Genomic DNA, 22,695 nt, shown 5'->3' with positions numbered 1-22,695 from the left:
ACAGTTATAACCGTTTGCTGATGACAGAGCACAAAAAAGTGAGCCAGCGCTTCCAATACACTTGCAGAACCACAATCCAACATCGTCACCACAATTGATAGATTAATATTATCAGTGGGGGGTTTTAACCACGGGTTTAGATATTTATTCCTGGCTACACTGTGTAACGGGCAGTGTAATATCACGTGTTGGATTGATTCTTCGTAAGCTGGAACTGCAGGGACAAAATCTTTCATTAAAAGGCACTTTCTGTATTCTGCCTGGAGTGGTAGCTGAAAGGAGAATAGTGCACCTGGCAACGAGGTCGGGGCTTCGATGCGCTTAATTTGGGTTCTACAAAGACCAAATGGAAATGCTTGGCCATGGTATAAGGGTTTTAATGGTACACCCAAGTGCAAGGAGAGCAGCGTTTATTAACCTGCTGCATCAGGTGACTATGCTTCGAGATCATACAATCTCTTTTTTGATAGTCAGCTTTTACGCTCGTGGCATTCATTAAAACCAATGCATCCAAGGATAGACCCATTTCATGGATTTAAGCCTCAACAAAGGACCACCACTCGGTTTGGCTATGAAGAAAGAGCCTGGTAGGTAAAAGCTTTTTTGTGACAGTTGTTAAAAGCACAATGTCGTATCAGAATTGGAAGATCATGCACCATGCTCTTGTATGGAGTAGATGTTGGCCCACTACTCCAAACAGACCGCAGCATATGGGACTGAGTGGGGAGGTAAGCCGGTATACTATAGAAAGCATGGGCTGGAGCCTCTTTCCATGTCGCCAGCTCCATGCTTGTATCCCACCAGTGGGATTCGTTGTAGTAATTGCATGGTGATTTTAGCATTAAATGCCGTAATCGATGCAGGTACAAATTCACTTGTGACCTTTGGTGCTTGAGAAATAGCGACTAATGGCCTTGCAACTAAGTTTGCTTGATTCAATGGCCAATTTCCTTTGGGCTGACTTAAAGAGGGCACTCGGAGATGTTATGGACTACAATTCCCATCAGCCCCTGCCAGCATGGCCAATTGGCCATGCTGGCGGAGGCAATGATAGTATGATCAGTCACTGTATCTGGAAGATCTGGAACCGCCACCACTGGCACTAATGTGTGAGGTCTGCTTGAGGGCTTTCCTTACCAATGTGAGGAATGAAAAGAAGTTGGGTCAGCGAGGGCGAATAGCTTGGGAAAAACTTCCAACCCTGGGAAAAGAAAGGGGGGTCCCCTCCCAAACAAGAACATCTTGCAAGTGGTTTAAGACAGAGTCTTTGTGGATCGCTTACCCAGAGCAAAGGCTGAAGGTGTGTCAACATCTTAGCAATGGAAGGCAATGCTAACCAACCCCATGCGACCTCGCCTGGTCACACACCACCTGATTTGTTAACACCAGTGGTGGCGAACCTTTGGCACTCCAGATGTTATGGACTACAATTCCCATCAGCCCTTGACAATTGGCCATGCTGGCAGGGGCTGATGGGAATTGTGGTCCATAACATCTGGAAGTCTCAAGAGTTCACGCCACTTCCTGTAATGTGAGAGTCTCGCGGCGGGGCTCTTCCAATGTGAGGAATGAAAAAGAGAAGTTGGGTCAGCGGGCAGATAACGGGAAAAACCAACCCTGGGAAAAGAAAAGGGGGGGGGGGTCCCCTCCCAAACAAGAACATCTTGCAAGTGGTTACAGAGTCTTTGTGATCCTTGCAGAGCAAAGGCTGAAGGTGTCAACATCTTAGCAATGGAAGGCAATGCTAACCCCCACCCAATGCAGGCCTGCTGGTCACACCACCTACACCAGTGGTGGGCGAACCTTTGGCACTCCTAGATGTTGCATGGACTACAATTCCCATCAGCCCATTGACAATTGGCCATGCTGGCAGGGGCTGATGGGAGATCAGGGTCCATAGTCCATCTGAGCGGCCAAAGGTTCTTCACCACTAACACTAATAATGATCTGTAGTCTATGGGAACTCTTCCAATGTGAGGGAATGAAACGAAAAGAGAAGTTGGGTCAGCTGGCGGGCGAGATAAGCTTGGAAAAACCAACCCTGGGAAAAGAAAAGGGGAGGTCCCCTCCCAAACAAGCAGCTCATTCCTTGCGGGAAGTGGTTACAAGGCAGTCTTTGGTGATCGCTTGGCAGAGCAAAGGCTGAAGGTGTCAACATCTTAGCAATGGAAGGCAATGCTAACCCCATCGGCCTGCTGGTCACACCACCTACACCAGTGGTGGCGAACCTTTGGCACTCCAGATGTTATGGACTACAATTCCCATCAGCCCTTGACAATTGGCCATGCTGGCGGGGGGCTGATGGGAATGTAATGATCCTGTATCTGGAGATATAAAATCCACCACCACTGGCACTAATGTGAGTCTGCGGGGCTCTTCCAATGTGAGGAATGAAAAAGAGAAGTTGGGTCAGCGGGCAGATAACGGGAAAAACCAACCCTGGGAAAAGAAAAGGGGGGGGGTCCCCTCCCAAACAAGAACATCTTGCAAGTGGTTACAGAGTCTTTGTGATCCTTGCAGAGCAAAGGCTGAAGGTGTCAACATCTTAGCAATGGAAGGCAATGCTAACCCCATCGGCCTGCTGGTCACACCACCTACACCAGTGGTGGCGAACCTTTGGCACTCCAGATGTTATGGACTACAATTCCCATCAGCCCTTGACAATTGGCCATGCTGGCAGGGGCTGATGGGAGCAATCGATCCAGCATCTGAGGGCAGTTATAAAATTCGCCTATGAACTACGAAGCCCATCTAATGGAGGGCACGCAAAGGGAAGTGGAGCAGCAGAGGGAAATGACCATTTCAGCTCTCAGTAGTCGACACACAGCTGTTGTAAGAGATTCGATAGCAACTTTTATACAAACAGGTAGTGCTTAGAAACAGCAGTTCCTCGCAGCTCCTTGCGAACAATTTTCATATGTTTTGGAGAGAAAGAGGCCACAGAAATATCCCCCCCCCCCGATGTATGATGCCCCACTCCTTTCAAGTTCACTGTTTACACGTTCCAGGGGAGAGAACCTCAGTTGCAACCTTTCCCTTACGGTCCCCAAGCTTGCTCAGCTGCACATGATTTGTGGCAGAGAAACTGACCTCTCGCCTATCCCCAATACCATCTTACGAGGCAGCACTTGAAGACCACCGCGGCAGAAGGTGCCGGAGGAGATGAGAGCAAGAAGAGGAGCCAAGCAGTAATGCACAAGCAACCGGCGGCTCCGAAGACCTGAGGCCTGTCTCTAGGAAGCCAAAACAGCAAAGTGCAAAAATCATGGCCACCGTGAGACAGGAAGTTGCCGCTTTCCCCAACTATGGCTCACAAGCAAAAAGTACCGTAAAAACTCCCAATCACCCAACAGGAATTACAAACAATTAACCTGCCAACCGTATTCCCCTCTAGCTCAGGCACGGCAAAGGGGAACTGGTCATTTTTCGTTACCTTACCGAGACAATTTTATATACAATCATTTCAGACGAAACAGAAACGCAAAGCAACCCAGAAGCCCTTTCTCCCTTTCCTGGAAAATAAGGTGCCAAAGCAATAAGGCCACCAAACATTCAGCCAAAGTTGGGAAAAGCCCACTGGTACCACGGCTGCCGCTGCCGCTGCTCTCGTGGCAGGAGGGGGTGGCCTCCTGGGATTTTCCAAGTAAGTTCCGTTGGCCAAAGAGGTGGCAAATGGGTGGTTCCCCACCTCCCCCCCCTGCCCCCAACGTCAAAGTTACTGCTGTTTCATGTGGATGACAGCCTCATTTTCTCCTCCCGTAAGCTGGGGTACAGCGTAGACCAGGGCTTGGTCGCTGTCCTGGCAGATAATGGCTACCGTGCCGCCGTTCTCTGGCATAACAGTGCTGGTCTGCAAACAGGCCTGGAAAGAGGAGAGCAGAGAGGACAGTCAGCTTCTCCAGTGATGCTCCTGGAGGACCAGTTGTATGAAACAGTGGGTGGGGCTGGTGCAACAGCTGAACTCCCTTGCGCCCTTCCCCGCGAGTAAGTGCCACTGAATGTCACAGAACTTACCTCCGAGGACCTAGGAACATTCGCCAACATTCTTTCTTTTAGAGCTCAAAACTCCTCTCAATTGCGGGTCACAGCCCTCCAAGGGAGTCAAAGAGTGGCCCCTGCTGGGTTGCAAGCCTCAACACTACGGCCCCTCTCTTGGTACTCCAACAGTCCTGGCCTCGACACTGGTGAGAAGTCTGACTCTCCCCTTCTCTTGACTTGGATATCATGCCCCTTCCTGCCATGAATGGAGGGGGTGGGGTCTCCATATGCACTAGTGCAGTGGTGTCGAACCTTTGGCACTCCAGACGTTATGGACTACAATTCCCATCAGCCCCTGCCAGCATGGCCAATTGGCCATGCTGGCAGGGGCTTCATGGAATTCAGCAGTCCGCATCCGTCTGGAAGTACTCAAAGGTTCGACACTACTCCGCACAAACCCTGGAGTCTCGGGGGGAAAACTGCAGACTGCTGCAGTAGCCCTTCCCATAGTCCTCACCAGCGGAGGAAACATCTTCTCCCATTCTGCTCTTTCCTTTGCACTCTGCCCCACGGGAATTCAGTCCTCTGGGGCTGGGATTTCTGCTTTGTCAGCAACGCCTATGTCGGTGTCATTCTCACCGTGTGCTCTGCACAAAAGCCTTGGCTGCCGCTATGCAGAGATATTCAGCTCGCATATTCCCCCCTTCACACAGGAATTGATCCCCAACCTTTTGCTTTTGAGGCCTGGGGATTAAGCATCTGGGAATTAGAGGGGGGGGAGGTGAAGTCACCACCCCAAAAACAGCTTCCATAAGATGTGGAGCCAAACCAGAAATGGCTTCCGTGGGAGATGGAGATGAAGGCCTTACTTCCCCTTCATACCTCCTGGAATGTAGGGAAGTCTGAAGGGGGAAAGGCCATTGGCCAAAGGAGGCACAGACACTCACACCTCTTTTTCCTCCAGTAGAAAACCATGTGAATGAGGGCAGCCTGTTTACAATGACTGTGCCCGTGGACACAGAAAGCTTGCCGCAGGCTCTAGCTTGAGGAGTACAGAGGGAAAAGAGAGCGGAGTGCCCAAACAGAAATAAATGCAAAAGAAAGAAAGCGATGCAAAGTTCAAGAGCCACTTTCGACATGTAAACAGTGGTGGGATCCAAAAATTTCAGTAACAGGTTCCCATGGTGGTGGGATTCAAACTGTGGCGTAGCGCCAATGGGGCTGGGCGGGAACCTGCGACGAGGCGTGGCCGGGCATTCAGAGCGAGGCGCTACATCCCTGAAGCGAGGAACTGTGGCAAGGATGCAGCCGCCATACCGTCATGGCCGTCATGGGCAGAAGCGAGATACGCGCATGAGCACAGGCACGCCTGCCGCCGCCATCACGTGCACCTCCTAAGCTAGACGTGCTCCAAGTTCTGCTGCGCTACGAATTGCTTGAGGAGGAGGGAGCGTAACTAAGGTAAAAATCACGTGGCAAAATCAACCCATTAGCGAAAGCCGGCTCTGCGGCACACACAAATAATTAGTAACCATACTCGGGGAACCCTGTGAGAACCTGCTGGATCCACACACTCTGCATGTAAAACAAATAACCACACATTACAACCACAAGAGACAAACACAATCCAAAGAGATTGTGTCTCCAAATATATCACTTAACATACGTCCCGAATCAATACATTTCAAAAAAAAAGGTATTCATATAAATGGCTAAATAATAACCATCATTCCATACATAGGTATGTAGTGGTGGCGTACAGCAGCTTGAACATACATTTTAAAGTTACTTCAATCTGGTGGGGCCCCAAGGGGCCAAGAGGCGCTACGTTGGAGAACACTGTCCTACCATATTCCCAAACCTTGCCACAAGAACTCAACGAGGGTTTTTTCTGAAAAGACCACACAACCTGGGAGGTCCCCTGGAAACCCAAAGATAAGCAGTTCCTTCAGCAGAGGACTTTGTTTGCTGGTTCCTCTCCCACAAGCTTGGCCCAGCCACTTTCTCGCAGCTCCCCACCCTGGGCCTACCATCTCCAGGAGCTTCAGCTTCTCCTCGGACACCAGGTTTTCCTTCCTCAGCTGCTCCACCACCCCTTCCATGGCTTCCAGCTTGGCACAGTGCCGCCTCTGACGTTGCTGCAGGACCTTCACCTTCTTCTGGAGGCCTATGACCACTTCCACCAGCCTCTCGCGATTGGGTAGAGGCGTCCCTGTGGTGGCGATGCTCCTCCAGCTGCTCTTCCAAAAGACTTCGGCGGGCTACCAGCTCCTCCGGCTTTGGCTCCCTGCGACCACACAGGCTCCTCTAGGAGGCTTGTGGTTGGAAGATGAGATAGGGAGAGTGGAGACGATAATTACATGGGAGAGCTCGAAGCGCAAGAAGACAGCACCTTGTCTCGGGAAGTCCACGCCGCTAGATGATGCCAAAGAGAAGCTGACCCGCGAGGCGGTTGGGATGGTCTCGAAGTAAGCCACCATCTCCGTGGACGACACCTGCAGGAGCTTAGAGGATCGCGTGGCGAGCTTTGAGAATGCGAAGCCGTGTCCAAGAAGCGACTTCCGATGGAGACGTTCTCAATGACCAGAGCGCCCTGCTCCGTCTCTGCAGCCTGCTCTGCCACCAATGGCTCTTCCGTTGCCACCGCAACCACGTCGCATGGCATGTCGACTTCCGCGCAAAGCTGCTCCGAGACCCCCAGAGAAGAGCTCGGCACGGCTTCCACGGCTGGCGGGGGGAGAGAGGCCACCAAGTCTACCAGCTGCTGCTCCATCACATCTGGAAAAGGCTGACCGGGAGCGGCCTCCACAGGGGGGTTTCAGCCACTGTCCAGCTGCCATCCGCGACTATGAGGGTTCCCACAATGAAATCTGGACCTAGCGGCAACAGGGCTGACAGCCCCTGACCAGGGGGGGCTGGAGGAAGGCGCGAGGAGGTTCTGGAGTGGGAGGCAGAGGAGCTCGCGTTTCTCCACATATAGATGGGGGCTGCAGCCACGCCAGGATCTAGGGCAATGGTGAGAGTTTCCAGGGTCCCTGGCTCTCGGAGACTCGTGGTTTGCACCGCCGGCACACTCCCCTCAACGTGATGTTCAAGGATCAGCTTCTTGGCCGGCACTTCCGAGGGAGGCCGGGCCGCGTTTTCCCTCTTCTACAGGAGAAACAAAAGAACACAGCAGCCATTCAAAAGTCTTGCATTACGCATCCCCCAATCTCTAAACCAGCTGTTGGGTTGCCCGTTGCTACCTCACACCAACTCAGATACAGTCACTGGGCTTAGCCAACTGATGCTTCTAGAAAAGCACAATCTTTAAAAAAAATGAATTCTGAATTCTTTTCATAAAAATACAACTTTGTAAAAACAGTTAAAAAACCAAAAGAATAGGAACCAAGCTAACAGAAGCCTGAAGCTAATCGCCACAATTCTAAATATAAAGAGAGCCAATGCGGTGGTGGTGAAACCTTTGGCGCCTCAGATGTTTACATGGACTACAAAATTCCCATCAGCCCTGCCAAGCATGGCCAATTTACCATGCTGGCAGGGGACTGATGAAGTATGTAGTCCATAACATCTGGAGATATAAAACTAACCACCACAGCTCTAGGTCAGAGCTTGCGCTACAAATAATGTTCTACAAAAGGCATAAATTGATCAACTGAGTGTCTATCAAATTATTATTGTATTCTACATTTTTTTGCAAAATTATAAAATGTGTCAAGTTATACATTTTTTCTGTCTTCCAGTATGAGGAAAGAGCAACCTCTGGGATCCAAATGCCCATTTCTCTCCTTCAGTTTGGGAGGGGATACAAACTTTCTGTTTAGAGCCACCCTTAATTAAAGGCCAGGACTTGGGTGCTATTTAAGACTGCTTTAATTCTTTGGTAACAATTCTTGGATCAGTCTGCACCAGAAGCTTTGAGAAAGGAGGAAAGGTGGCTTCATAAATAAATGGGTGCCTAGGGGAAGAAGAGAGAAGGCGCACCAGCCAGCCCACCATGGCTAAAGTCCTCCTGATCATACTCAGGAACCCCCTCTTCTGTATACTCAGCAACATTCAGTCCTCGGCTTCTCTTACGTATCCTTTAAGACCCTCCGGTCTGGATTAACTATTTGGATTTAGTTGGATTTGAGTCCACTAGCACCTTAGGCCACCAAGGATATTTTTCAGGCATACGTTCTTGAGAGTCAAAGCTTACTTCAATGTATTGTCGAAGGCTTTCACGACCAGAATCACTGGGTGTTGTGGGGTTTCCGGGCTGTATGGTCATGTTCCAGTCGGTAGGGATTTTTACTTCCTGGCACCTTAGACGGTTTAAGCCATCAATGGCTGGCATCTTCAGAGGATCTGATGCCAGCCACAGATGCAACTAAACGTCAGAAGAATGCTAGAACTGCAGACGTCATGCAGCCCGAAGCTCTACAACACCCAAAGCTTACTTCATAAGATACAAGATACAAAGGGAGCTTTGATTCTCAGAAGTTCATACCCCAAACATCTTGTGGGAATCCACGGTGTTCCTGGGCTTGAATCTAGACAATAAATAGGCAAGCCCACACATATATGAATAATTTTAACTTGAGTGACTCATTTTAACGCTAAATTATGGAATGGATTCATTTTACTTGCTAAGTTATAGATCGTCAGTTTATTTTAATGCTTGAAGATTATGGATTGGACTTCTATTTTAACGCCTTTAGGATTCACCGGACTGGATGTATTTTTAATGCTAAATTTACCGTATGCATGGAGACAAGTGAAACAAATTAGTAGGCCTCAGTGTTGATCTTTTAGAGGGTAGCTTTATGGCCATAATTACAATTACACTGGGGAATTACAATGTTGAGAGTGTGTATAGAATTTGTCGATCCCTGACTGTAATTTGCTGGTCTTTGACTGTAATAAATTGAAATTGAATTGAATCTAGCTGTTTTACTGCAGACCCACATGTCTACCTTCTGAAGCGATCTCCCCTGAATTAGGTACCAAACTTGTTCAGTTTGCAGCCATTCACTCAACATCTTTGAGAGGGGAACGGCCAGAAGCCTCCCTTCAAGATTATTGTTGCCGGCTCTCGGGTGAACAACCGAGGAACTTCACTTGATGGGCTTATCAAGGTCTGCCCGAAAATGGTGGAGAGCGGCATCTGGCTTCCAAGTAACGCTGCAGCTTCCACCGGTGCACCAGAAACAGGACACACTTAAAAGTGCTCGCTGCACAAGTGCTGGTGTTTAGTCGGGAGCCACTTCTCCTGGTTCATCTGCGACAGCCATTGCCTGAGCCGCTCAGGATTGTGCAGAGGAAACCTGTGTGGAGATCAGACAAGGAAACACACACTCGGATCGGTGTAGTTAAGTGACCTTTCCTGAGTCCAAGCCATTGTTTTAAAGGAGAGAGAAGCGGCAGGCGAATGATTGTTTCTTGTAAGCTCCTTCTTACGCAGCGCCACACCTGAGGAACAGCCCACAGCCCTTCCTGCTCTTGAGCTGGACAAGGCATTTGAAAGCGTTTCCATAGTCGCATCTGGACCATAAAGAACTTTATTTCTATGGAATGCTGGATTTCTTAGTCAAGGTCATACACCAGTGATGGCGAACCTATGGCACGGGTGCCAGAGGTGGCACTCAGGAAAGCCTCTCTGTGGAGCGCAGCACAAACAGGGGATTCCCATCATGTGGGGAAATTGCCCCTCCCCCATCTAGAGCTGGCTCTGGGCAGCTGGGCTCGGTTATTAGCGATTAAACCTAGGAACCTAGTTTTGGGGAAGCAAGCGTGGAAGTAACTCCTGTTGAAAGCACTATTAAACCCCACTGATTTTTTCATGCAAGGAACTAAAAAGCACGATCCTTTTATCTGGGAGTAAGCTTTCGGTTGCTGGCAATGTGGCTTTGCTTCTGAGTAAACTCCCTCCCTAGAATTGAAGTGGTTCACCACGTTCAGAGAGTTTACTGCGGTTGCTTCAAAGCAAAGCCACAGACTACCACCAAGCTTACTCCCCAAGTAGCGCGCCGCGCCACAAAAGCTTGCAACTGTTTTTTTTCAAAACTAAAACCTCCTCAGTATTCAGGCAGTTAGAATTGCCCGTGGTTGGCACTCCCTTTGTGATAAATAAGTGGGTTTTGGGTTGCAGTTTGGGCACTCGGTCTTGAAAAGGTTCGCCATCACTGGGATAGTACAGAAGTGTGACTTGGTTGGGCCAGGCCCTGGAAGGGAGGATGGCTGGCTAGCTGCATCCAGGACAGCACTGGGAGGGGGCGCCTGAACCGGTGAACCCACAGATGGCTTATCACCCCCGCCCTTCAGCTCGCCAGGCCAGATCAGGAGCGAGTGGGTGGGGGGAAGTTGCCTCAGCTGGCTCATGGGCCCAATAAGCCCCCTCAAGGGTCCGGATCCAGCCCCCAGGCCCACATGAACGGAACACCTGCCCCAGAGAGATTGCACTACTGTTGTGAATGGCTTTGCTATTATGATAAGAACTTCTGCAAACCTGTTTCAACATCACTGGTTCATCTTGTTTGCCTCAAAGGCTGCACTCCAAGCACAACTTTTACAAAAGCACAAAATCCGCCTTTCATTTGTTGTTAGCATAGCGGTGCCTCCAACTTTTTGTTTCATCCCACGACACCCCCTCATGAAGTCTTCTTTGTGGGGAACTCCAAGGGCATACATAGCTCCCTTCGTTTCCACTGCACCCTCAAAACCTACCTGTGAGATAGGCAAACAGCCCTGGGTTTGGTGGCAGGCTGGGATCTGAGCCCAGGCCTCCCAACTATGATCCACCACTGAGCTACACCGATCCCTTCCCTGGTGATAATGTAAAGTACCCTCAAATCGCAGCTGACTTATGGCAACCCCTCATGGAGTTCACAAGCCCAGAAACAAGCAGAGGTGGTTTGCCATTGTGTGCCTCTGCATGTGGCAGCCATGGACCTCCTGGGGGGGGGGGGTCTCCCACCCAAGTACTCACTAAGCAAGCAGACCTGGCTTAGTTTCTGAGATCTGTGAGATTCAACAAAAAAAAAAGGTATGTAGAATTGTAATTTCATCCACCACGTGCTGGAAGCTTGGTTCTTTCATGAGTTTTTAGAACAGGGTTCTGCAATATAGGCTCTCCAGATGTTTCGCCGGACTACGAATATAGATCCCATCAGCCACTGCCAGCATGGGCAATTGGCCATGCTGGCAGGGGCTGGTGGGAATTGTAGTCCAGGAACATCTGGAGAGCCATAGGTTGCAGACCCCTGTTTTAGAATAATCCACTTAGGGCCGCCCTAGTGCCTAACACCACTGGGTTAGAATCTGGACTCAAGATGGCATGTGAGCAGCATGAGTTATTTCTTCCTCATGGTGATAGTATTATCCCTGGCATTTAGGTTCATTAAGATCTTTTTTATTCTCTTAATTGACTGTTTTTAATCTCAGTTATACAGCCTCATAGTATTTGCCTTTTTTTTTTTTTTTACCAAGCTGGGTACTATCTTAAGTATTTTACGAGCCGCTGAGTTGGCCTCGTCCTAACAGAACTTTGTTTTTAACTGGGTTTTATTTTACCCGGCTCTCATTTCGATTGATTAATTCTTAAACCCCCCTGGGCTAGAGTGCTGGAGTGCGCTGGGAAAGCCCGTCTTCACTGGATGCTTCCCTTTCAGTGTAATCTTCTTCACAGCCCTGATGTGAATCTTGCTTAGCACTGGCATTACGCAGTGGCTTAGGAGGTTAACAGCTTGCGTATCTAATCTGGAGGAACCGGGTTTGATTCCCTGCTCTGCCGCCTGAGCTGTGGAGGCTTCTCTGGGGATTCAGAATTAGCCTGAGCGCGTGAGGCCTTGGGAATTCAGATTAGCCTGTGCACTCCCACACATGCCAGCTGGGTGACCTTGGGCTAGTCACAACGTCTCGGAGCTCTCTCAGCCCCACCCACCTCACAGGGTGTTTGTTGTGAGGGGGGGAGGGCAAGGAGATTGGAAGCCTCTTTGAATCTCCTGCAGGAGAGAAAGGGGGGATATAAATCCAAACTCTTCTTCTTATTATTCTTTTGATGGACTGAGTGAAGGGCACAGTGCTCGATGCCCACCTGTGAAGGTGAGCATCCGAGCAGACTTCTGCCCAACTACAAGCCCGTGCCAGGCATCTCTTGCTCAGAACTCTGCTGAAGGGTCCCCCCACCCACGACCACTAGGTTTTTAAATATTAAAATATTAATATTAAAATAGTGAAACCTCAAACCCCCCCCCCCAAAAAAAATCCCCCCCCTCCCACCTCCTTCTGGGCTCCCACGGGGATGACCCAGCCATGCCCAAACTGCCCGGGTCTCCTGCGTCATACAAGCGGCTTTAAAACCGGGCGGAAGAGAGAGGGCGCTTAGCAACCCTCCTAAATCGTCATCAGAGCCTCTGCTGATTGCAGCATAACCGGGCTCTGCAGATTGTGACGTCAACTTCCCCAATCCGCCCCGCAGAAGTGGGCTGACTTGTAAAAACTGAGGCGCTGGTTGTCCGGCCGGGGCTGCCCCGCCGAGTTGGAGCAGTTGGGCGCTCGGCAGTACTTGGTCATCGTGCCTCCCGGCCGGCTCCTGTCACTCAGCCCTCTTCCGCCCGTGGCCGCCGTTTGTTTACGTCGTGACGTCGCCATCCACGCTTCCCTTCCGGACGCAGCCTGAGACCGTCCACTGCGTGACTGCGTACACGCGCAGAATTGGGGGAGTGGAAACTAGCCAGGCCAGCATCCGGGGAGTTGAAGCGTGGCTCGACCGCCGTAGTTGTCCCCATGGCAACAGCAGCAGCAGCAAGGTGGATGGTTGCCAACCTCCAGGTGGCAACTGGAAATCTCCCCAAAATACCTGGAGGTGGTGGAACCTGGAGAGAGACTGTCAGGGGGAAGTTATCCATGTGATTAAGATACGTTCTCCATTCTATGTAACTGCCTTAAATAACAAATCAATGTTGCTCGAAAGATATATGTAACCAGCCTGCTATATGTAACCACTGCCATCTGTGCATTCTTTGTTTGATCTCTACTTTATGTCTTTACACGCTTTGTAGGAAACTAGGTTTCCCCTGGTACTTCTGTCCCATGAGAAAATAATTACATCCGTTATCTCCTGGGGCAGGAAGCTAGGTGACTCTCTCACTATCTGCTGCCAACCTTGGGGCTCCAAAGACTGTTTTCCACAAACTCTTGGGAAACGGGGAGAGGGGCTTTCAGCGGGGAATATGGGGAATAAGGGAATAAGCAGAGATGTTAAGGATGAAGACGTCCCCCTCTGGGCTCAGGAGGAACAGGGCTAAGCCCAGGTGGTCATCTTCATGCTCCTTAAGATCTCTGCAGCTGTAACTCTCCAGCACAAGCCTTCCTGAAGGGTCATGCGACAGCGTTACTGCATCAATGTAATAAACAAAATGACGAAGTGGAGGCATGCAGAGAGAAGGAGCTGTGAGCTGGTGGGACTCTGGGGAGGATCTTGTCTCTGCCACGAGCTCACTTAATGGTCTTATTTGCCCCCTCCATCTGCTGTACAACAGTGGCCTACCTGACAAGGCCGTTGCGAGCAGGAATACTATCATGTATGTAAAGCACAACATCAGTGTTCAGTGGCGTTAATCAGTGAGTGGCTTTGGTGCTCCCTGGCTGAGAAGTAACTTTGCAGTTTTGGAACAGAGGTGTTACCACAGTGGGCATTCCAAGCAGTGGCAAATATATCTCTGACCCAAGCAGAGATATGGGGAGGGCCCTGTTTGCAGCGCAGGTGCAGCCCACTAGGCACGTCTACTGGGGGGTCTGCCCTGACATGTTGGATCGCAAACAGAGTGATGGCATGAAAGCGATGTCAGGGAATCAAAATAAAGAGGTGTGCATCTTGTGCACAGATCATGAAGATCTAGATGACAGCACCTGTCAGCCAGAGTCAGTTGGCAAAAGCCTGGTGTAACTGAATCAAACCAGTCTGATCTGGTGCTGTGGCCTTCACTGTGATTGGGCAGTGTTTGTATAATAGTAGAGCACTATCTGTGCACATTAGCTGTTAGGGATATATGTTTACTGCGAAGCATGCTGCCGGTTTGTTCTCTGATGTTCACTTGTATATAGCTTGCACCTGTAAGTAAAATTCCTTCTTTGAAGTGAAGCTACTGTGTGGTGGAGTTATTTGTCTGCTGTGCCAAGCCGTCTTCAACTGCACTTATCTTTTCTGGTAGCACCTTTCAGCTGATAAAACGCACGCTCTGTCAGGTTATGGGCCCAGAGTTTGGCGTTACACGAGAGTAAGGTAGTGCTGAGGAGTGTTGTTGGCGTGAAGAGCACGAGCTGTGAGTGGAACAAAGGCAGTCATGGCGTTTACAGCATCCAGTTTGCCTTTTGAGAGGCTGGACGGGACGAACTACATGCCGTGGAGCTGTAAGATGAAGAGTTATCTTATCAGAGCGACTCCGTGGGTATTGTGGAGTTTCCCCGCTGGAGTCGCAGCTGAACGGAGAGCCGATGAAAGAGCAAGAGCTACCATCATCCTGGCAGTGGCTGATGGTTATAAAGTCGATTTTGTTGATGACATGTGTTATGTAAAACTGAATGGCATTGTCTGTGCAAAGGGAAAGCTTGAGAATAAGTTGTACAAAATGATTCCCAAGAATGCAGGCAGTGAAGAACATGTTTCTTGTCTATCCAACCGTCCTATGCATGACAACTGTGTCCATGCTTTACACAGAGTATTAGGGCATTCCAGTTTTTCTACTTTGAGGCAACTTGCTAAAGTTTGTGATGTAAATGTTAAGCCTTGCCGCACATAAGTACCTTGACTGTGCAGTGTGCAGTAAAGTTAAAGTGAAAAGCCTATCCCTCAACTACAGTCAGTCAAGAAAAACAGATAAACCATTTTCTCTTATTCATGTTGACCTAACTGGCCCGTTTTCTGCCCACACAAGGTGGTGCCAAATATTTCATGGTGCTGGTGGATGATTTCGAGTAGATATACTTATACTGTGTTGTTAAAACTAAAGCTGAAGCTTTTGAAAAGTTTAAACAATGGGTGGCTATGGTTGAGCACTTAACTTTCCTTACCGCCTTGCCAGATTACAATCTGATAGAGGCGAGAGATGGTTGAGCAATGATTTTCAACATTGGTTGGCTCAAAAAGGAATAATTCATAGGAAAACTAACCCTTTTCGCCTTTTGAGAACGGGTTTCGAGATAAAATTTCTCATCTGCAAACCATGCGATTGTTTGTTGATGGATGCAAACTGCCGTTTCATTTTTTGGGGGGGTGAAGCTGTCAGTACAGCTACCTATCTTGTAAATAGATTGTGGAGTGTGACAATCAATCAAACACCCCATTACATGCTTTTTGGAAAAGCGCCCTCTTTGAAGCATTTGAGAGTTTTTGGGAGTTTTGCAAATGTTCTCATTCCAAAAGAACAAAGAAGGAAGGGACAAGCCAAATATCGCCATTTGAGGTTCATTGGCTACCAGCCAGAAACGAAAGCTTATAGATTTTTTCTGTCTTATGGCCGTGTAGTAATTTCGAGAAGCGCTAATTTTGAGAGCCATGCAGGTTGGGAGCAAATCCATGCTAACACTGAAGTGTTTTTGCCCTTATTGTTGGAACAGCAAGCTGCTAGCAGCAGCGACCGGTCAGCACCGGTTCCTCCTTCGCCTATTCAAGGTCAGGCTCGCTCACCTCCTGTAAAAACAGAAACTGTAGTGAAAGGGGAGGACGAGACTGAGTCAGAGCAAAATGGAACTGACATGCGAAGTCCAGTTGTTCCAAGAAGGTCTGAAAGGCAAAATAAAGGTGTTCCTCCTGATAGATATGGGTTCACACAGACAGAGTGTGTCATACCTGGGTTGAACTGAAGTCTTACAATGAGATGTTAACCAGAGATCCTGAAGAGCAGCAAAAATGGCAAGAAGCAATGCAAAAAGAATATGATTCTTTGCTTGAGCAAAAAGTTTTTGAGGAAGTAGAAAAGCCTCATGATCGTAAAATCATTGGTTCTAGATGGGTTTATAGGAGAAAAGCCTTACCTGATGAAAGTGTCATATATAAAGCACGTGTTGTTGCACAGGGCTACAGCCAAACCTATCTGCAAGATTTTGAAGAAACTTTTTCTCCTACAGCTAAAAGCGAATCTTTAAGGCTGTATCTTACCTTAGCTGTAAAGAATGGTTTGAAAGTGCGCCATTATGATTTTTTTCTACTGCTTACCTGAATGCTCCTTTAATTCAGGAGATTTTATATGCAACCAATTCCTGGCTTTGAAACTAAAACGACAAAACCAGGTGCTTCTTCTGAAGAAGTCTTTATATGGGCTTCGGGTCAATCCGGCGGTGGAATCAGTTCTTAAATGATTGTTTGATAAATCTTGGTTTCAAAAAAGTGTTGCTGATCCGTATTATTGTGTACACAAAAGGTTCAAATGACAACCAAATCATCTTATTGGTGTATGTCGATTATTTATGTGTTGCAGCTAAAACTGATGAGGCAATCAATTCTGTCTATAATGAGCTAAGCATGCATTTCAAGGTAAAAGATCTACAGGATATCTAAAGTCCTATCTAGGTATTGAAATAGCTCACTATCCTGAAGGTGGTCTTGTGTTGCTACAATCCAAGAAAATAGGAGAGCTTGTAAAACATGTGGTGTAACAGATGCCAAAACATTTGATACTCTATGTCTGTTGATTTTCTTAAAAACCGAATGTGATGTTTTATTTGACAAACCTGATCTCTTTCGTTCTGTCATTGAAGTCTTTTGTTTTGAGTGGTGGACAAGATTAGATATTGCTTATGCAGTAAGTGTGTTGTTAAGTAGAAGAGTTTCCAAACCAACGTTACGTGACTGGCAATGTGTCAAAAGAGTTGTCAGATATCTAAAAAGGAACAAGCAATAAAAGGTTTATTGATTTATCCTGATGACAGTAATATCTTCATCTGCAGTAGCCGATAGCTCTTTGCAGAAGAGAATGACAGAAAAGTCATGTTCTGGAGTTTTAATTAAATATGCAAACTCTGTTATTAGCTGGAAGCTAGAAAACAGAACTACGATAGCATTGTCAACTGCAGAAGCTGAGTTCTGTTCACTTTCTGAAACTTGTTCAGAACTTTTATGGACTCAACAACTGTTAACTGATCTGAATGCAATGTATGAAAAGCCTGTGAAAATCTTAGAAGATTCCCAAACATGCATTCATATGGCTAACATGGAAAGCATGAAAGCAAGAACCAAATACATAGCAGTTAAATACCAAAATGTCAGAGAGTTAGTTCAAAAGGGTGACATTAAATTGGAGTATGTACCTACTGAACGTAACTGTGCAGACATCTTAACCAAAGCAGGTACTTTGTACAAGTACAGAAACCTGTTACCTGAACTTGGTATTGTGACTGTACCCAATGTGTTGCATGATGTGTAATGTAACCATGTAAAATGTATTGTAAATGTTTTGTAAATAGATAATCTGTACCCAAGATGAGAAGGGGTGTCAGGGAATCAAAATAAAGAGGTGTGCATCTTGTGCACAGATCATGAAGATCTAGATGACAGCACCTGTCAGCCAGAGTCAGTTGGCAAAAGCCTAGTGTAACTGAATCAAACCAGTCTGATCTGGTGCTGTGGCCTTCACTGTGATTGGGCAGTGTTTGTATAATAGTAGAGCACTATCTGTGCACATTAGCTGTTAGGGATATATGTTTACTGCGAAGCATGCTGCCGGTTTGTTCTCTGATGTTCACTTGTATATAGCTTGCACCTGTAAGTAAAATTCCTTCTTTGAAGTGAAGCTACTGTGTGGTGGAGTTATTTGTCTGCTGTGCCAAGCCGTCTTCAACTGCACTTATCTTTTCTGGTAACGCACCTTTCCGCTGATAAAACGCACGCTCTGTCAAGCGACAGCATTTCCCCCATGGGGAAACATGAGAAATTGGGGGGGGGGGGGACTGCCTCGGAACGTGGTGGCTCTATTTAGTTACTGTGGCTAAGCGCTCTCCAGCAAGCACTTCTCCATCAATGCAGAGGCGTACCAGGTGAAAATGGTGCCCGAGTCATGACCGGCTCCCCGTGCCCCCCCCCCCGTGCCGCCCTGCTCTGCCCCACTTATGGCTCCTGCGGCTCATCAGCTGGGGTGGCGCCAGGCTTTGACGTGACACTCCAGGCCACGGCGCCCACCCACGTGATCAAATGTCATGCGTCCAGGGACATGTGATACCCCATGGCTCATCTGTGCATGCTCTGCCCCTCAGGTTAATTCTACATCGAACCCCATGGCACATTGTTACAGGGTTGCCAACTGCCAAACGGTTGCTGAACATTTGCTGGGATTATAACGGCAACCCCTGGTTTTCCATAATTGAAGAAAAATGGCCTCTATTGGACTGTCAGTGGATTCACTTTGCCCTTTGTCCTATTCAGAAGCTTATAGGAAATTAAAAGCTCAACTATTGGATAGAGAGTTCTCTACCATAATCACCGCAGCCAAGAAAACGTGCTCCCCCCTGTATTTTTCTCTCTCGTTTGAACGGGGCCACTTGGCACACTACCTGTATTGCTTAATAAACCTTGTTCAAAGGAGAGCCATAATGCTCGCCAGGTTCAATGTTATGCCTTCTCCCTTGTTACATGGCATCATTTAATAAGCAAGAAAAGGCTAAAAGATTGTGCCCATGTAACGATGGCTCAGTTGAATCTCTGGCCCACCAATTACTACACTGTCTCAGATTCAAGGAATCAGATCCAAGTATGTGAATCTTATTTCTTTACATTTACCCCATCTCCCCGATTTAATTAGATTACACTATTTGTTGGACAACCCTGATCCTTCTCTCTGTATGATAGTGGCAGACTTTCTCCTGGAAATTACTAAACGCCAGTAGATTTCCTTCGTCCTAACATGTATATTCTGTATTGTATATGCTTTTTAATCCGTTTTTTATTATTGTTGTACTGTTGTCTATGCCAATAAAGGCTTGCTTCTGACTGGATTATAACAGATCCCCTGGCGACAGGAATCAGTTCGATTGGAGGAAATGCCAGCTTTTGAAGGGTAGGTTCTATTGAATCATACTTTATTTATTAAAAAACTTTGTATGCCAGTCACATGTTTATTTAAAACCTTTTATGCCAGTTACATGCACTCAGTCCAACCTACTTGCAGGACTGCTGTGAGGATGAAAAGAAGTGACAAATGATGTAAACCTCTTTGGGTCCCCATTGGGGTGAAAAATAGGACATAAATAAATCAAGCATCTCCCTACTGAACTCCCTCCAAATTCTGCCCTCTCCAGGCTCCACTCTCCAGGAATTTACCGAGCCAAAGTTGGCAACTCTGTGACATGAACATTAGATAGCTGTCCTTGAGATTGCAATCCATCCCCCCACCCCATCACACACACACACATGTCCACACTATGAATCTGGATACTTTTATTCAAAATCGACGACGATGAACAATGTGGATAATAATTTAGGAAACAAGACGCCAGGCAAGGATTCGAACCCACGAAAGGGGCGCGGCTCCGTGGGCTCCCCCGCTAAGAATGAGCGCTGACTGCCCTCCGCGACTCGGGAGGAGGAGGCGGGCGTTAGCGGAGAATCCTTTCGTTGTGATTGGCTAGGCCGGCAGCTAACTGACGCGGAACTACCCCAATGGCGGAAGAGTGGCGGTTTCCCGCGCGCAGTTCGGACGGGCTGGAGAGGCCGGCGGCGGCGGCTGAGGAGACGGTCTCCAGGGTCCCGCGGCGGGTGAAATGGCTGGCAGCGGGGCAGGCCCCGGAGGGGGAGGCTTCTACGCGCCCGTTGCGGGCTCCGGGGCGGATTCGCCGCCCCTCCTCAGCCTGAGGCGACGGTCGAAGCAGCCGGGGCCGGAGGAGGCGGTGAGGGGCGTGGCCAAGGCTAGGGCGTGGCCTAACGGGTTTAATACGCTTTCAAAAGTCTCAGTTGCGTAGTCCAGGGGTGTCAAACTCGCGGCCCTCCAGATGTTCATGAACTACAGTTCCCTCCCAACATGAGCATTGGCTAAACTGGCAAAGGCTGATGGGAATTGTAGTTCATGAACATCTGGGGCACAGGTGTCAAACGTGCGCCCTCCAGATGTTATGGACTACAGTTCCCATCATCCCCTGCCGGCATGCTGGCAGGGGATGATGGGAACTGACAGTCCCTGCTTTATCTGGAAAACTAATTATTTCCCATCTGAGAGGGTTAGATGCTCACGTGATTCTTAATAACAGTTATAAATAGTGGTTAGAGCAGGCGTCCTCAACAGTGCTTTTAGGAAGTGGGTGGGACCCAACAGTTCTGAACAACTGTGGGAGATTGGAGGGGCAGATGTTTTAAAAAGTTGCCAGGGCAGCAGCAGCAGCAGCCCAAAAGGTGTGTGACTGAAGTCATGTTGTGGCTGCGCCAAACGTGTTCTGCCAGAGTTCCAAAGGTGTCTGCGAGCTCAAAAAGGTTGGGAGGGGGGCTGCTGAATAGGACCACTCCTCAGCCTTGAAATTGGCTGGGTGACCACAGGCCAATCTCACTCTCTCTTAGCTCGCCCTACCTCACAGGGTTGTTTTGAGGACAAAGAGGGGTAGCCAGAGGTGGGATCCAGCAGGTTCTCACAGGTTCCCGAGAGTAGGTGACTAATTATCGGTGTGTGCCGAGAGGGGGTGACTAATGGGTGATTTTGCCACGTGATTTTGGCCTTAGTTACGCCCCTCCTCTCAGCAGCAGCACGCAGAACTTGAAGCAGTCTAGCAGGAGGTGCACCGGCGTGCGTGGCAGCCTGTGCCTGCATGCATTCGTTTCCCACCCAAGGACCCGTGCAGCGGCTGCGTCCTTGCCACAGCCCCGCCCAGGAAAGCCCCGCCCCAGAGATGCCCGGCCCGCCCCTGTAGAGTGTCCCACCCAGCCCAATTGGCACTGCTTCCTACTGAGGAAAGCTGGAATAAATATGCATGAGTTGGAGAGATACACCTCACAAGTAGGCACTGTGGTGTGGTGGTTAGATGAAGATCTGGGAGACCATGGAAGCTTCCTGTGTGACCTTGGGTCAGTCATGCTCCCTCAGCCTATCCACCGTTGCAGGGCTATTGTGAGGACAAAGTGGAGCAGAGGAGCAGCTTCAGGTCCCTATAGGGGAGAAAGACAGGGCAATAAATGAGCTTAATAAATAAATATACTCCCAGAGCAATGGTATATATTTAATACTGAAGCCCGGTTAGTACTGTATAACCCCCCCCCCCCCATTTAGGGATGAAAAGTGGACATGGGGCTCCAGGGAAGCTTCTGTGATCCTCTCCCCCCACACACACACACACTCCCCCCCACACTTCTGTGACCCCTTCCCCACACCCCAGTCAACTGTATTTGTCAAGACTGCCTTCTCCCCACCCCCCACCCCCAAACAAGTGCAAAGGTTGTGAACTCCTTCCCTTGGCATGAGGTCAATCCTCATGCATGTGTATGAAAGTATATTAGTGTAGATGGTGTATTTTGTATATTTGCCTTTTACCCCTTGCTTGTCTTATTTGTTAAAAGCTGCTGATACCAACATTAGAACAACCATAAAATAACCAATATTAGTTAAAGAATGTTCCCGTTGGCAGGGAATCTGCTGCCTAAAGTGGACTGGAGTGGATGGATGCATCTAACTTGGTGGTTTAGCTGCCGCTGAAGCGTGTTTTCAGCCCCCCATTCCCATGTGCACCCTCAGCAAATAGTGTGGCATGGATGCAAAATGGCAAAGTGAAATCATGGTGTATTTATTAATGTTGGATCTTCTGTGTTAATAGTATTTTCACTGTTTGGGTCATTTTAAAAAAATGTCAAACTGCTTGGTACTCGGCAAAGCACACAGTCGTCATTAATTTTTTTAAAATAAGCAGTTTTTCAGAAGGTAAATAAACAGGGATTAGAGCACAGGTGTCAAACTCGTGGCCCTCCAGATGTTATGAACTACAGTTCCCATCATCCCCTGCCAGCATCATGCATCATCAGATGGGAACTGTAGTCCATAAAATCTGGAGGGCCGTGAGTTTGACACCTATGGATTAGAGTGTAAGTGGGTGAGTTTAGTCGTGAAAGACCTGTGAAGGCCACTGCACCATGAACAGGTGCCAAAGCATCGGAAATCCAACCGGTTTTTCCACATTCAGTACAACAATAAAAGTAGAAAAACACAATACAACAAAAACAAACTAAAACAGCAGCAAAGTAATTAAATCAGCAGTAATAAAGAATCATTTTAAAATGTGGGCTCTCTTAATAACGTTTGCGAGAGACCAATGAAATAAAGCAGCATCCAGTTAAAATAAAGGCCTCAAGCTTCAGCACAGAAATGCAATGCCTACACGCCCTTTGAGAGAAATCTACCTTGGGGCTGAGTGAGAATGGGCCAGCTGGGCAGATGCAGAGCTCATGCTCACATCCCATAGGGGTAGACCATAGTAGTATACATATGTAACCTCTATCTGTGGGTTCTGTGGGGCAGAACTTGGAATGAGTTTGCAACAACAAATTTTAAAAACAAAATGGTTTACTTTCTTAACATATAACATCTACATTTAACATCACACTTCAAGGTCCTGTTCAGGTTGCATTTTCAAGTCCTTATATTTACAGTCTACTGATACTGCCAAGTCCAATTCTTCTTTGCAAGTGGGTTGGCTCCTGAAGACTCCAGGGCTTGATGAACAGGATTCAACATGATGAAGGTTTCCAGGAGAACTCTCACCCATTACAAACAT

The 22,695-nt window shown here is 48.2% G+C and overlaps 2 protein-coding genes across 4 annotated transcripts in view; one reads left to right on the top strand and one right to left on the bottom strand.

Annotated features, from left to right (window-relative positions):
* Nucleotides 1-2,813: 2,813 nt before the first annotated feature.
* On the bottom strand, nucleotides 2,814-12,620 carry THAP8 (THAP domain containing 8). Its single transcript, XM_048502141.1, is given in 8 exon segments — nucleotides 2,814-3,862; nucleotides 6,009-6,164; nucleotides 6,166-6,275; nucleotides 6,278-6,502; nucleotides 6,505-6,793; nucleotides 6,796-7,128; nucleotides 9,080-9,284; nucleotides 12,449-12,620. Coding segments are annotated over 7 exon segments (1,305 nt in total). The 5' UTR covers nucleotides 9,125-9,284; nucleotides 12,449-12,620; the 3' UTR covers nucleotides 2,814-3,715.
* Nucleotides 12,621-19,610: 6,990 nt separating this feature from the next.
* The window catches only part of WDR62 (WD repeat domain 62), a 39,466-nt gene continuing 36,381 nt past the window's right edge, over nucleotides 19,611-22,695 (top strand). For all 3 annotated transcript variants that reach the window (XM_048502022.1, XM_048502023.1, XM_048502021.1), the window contains exon 1: nucleotides 19,611-19,836. In XM_048502022.1, the coding sequence (XP_048357979.1) occupies nucleotides 19,711-19,836 (126 nt within the window). In that variant the 5' untranslated portion in view covers nucleotides 19,611-19,710. The remainder of the gene's footprint in view (nucleotides 19,837-22,695) is intronic.

Source organism: Sphaerodactylus townsendi, linkage group LG06, assembly GCF_021028975.2.
Source record: "Sphaerodactylus townsendi isolate TG3544 linkage group LG06, MPM_Stown_v2.3, whole genome shotgun sequence".
NCBI classification, from domain to species: Eukaryota; Metazoa; Chordata; class Lepidosauria; order Squamata; family Sphaerodactylidae; genus Sphaerodactylus; species Sphaerodactylus townsendi.
Note: the sequence above shows the minus strand (reverse complement) of the source record. Positions and strands in the feature narration are given on the sequence as shown.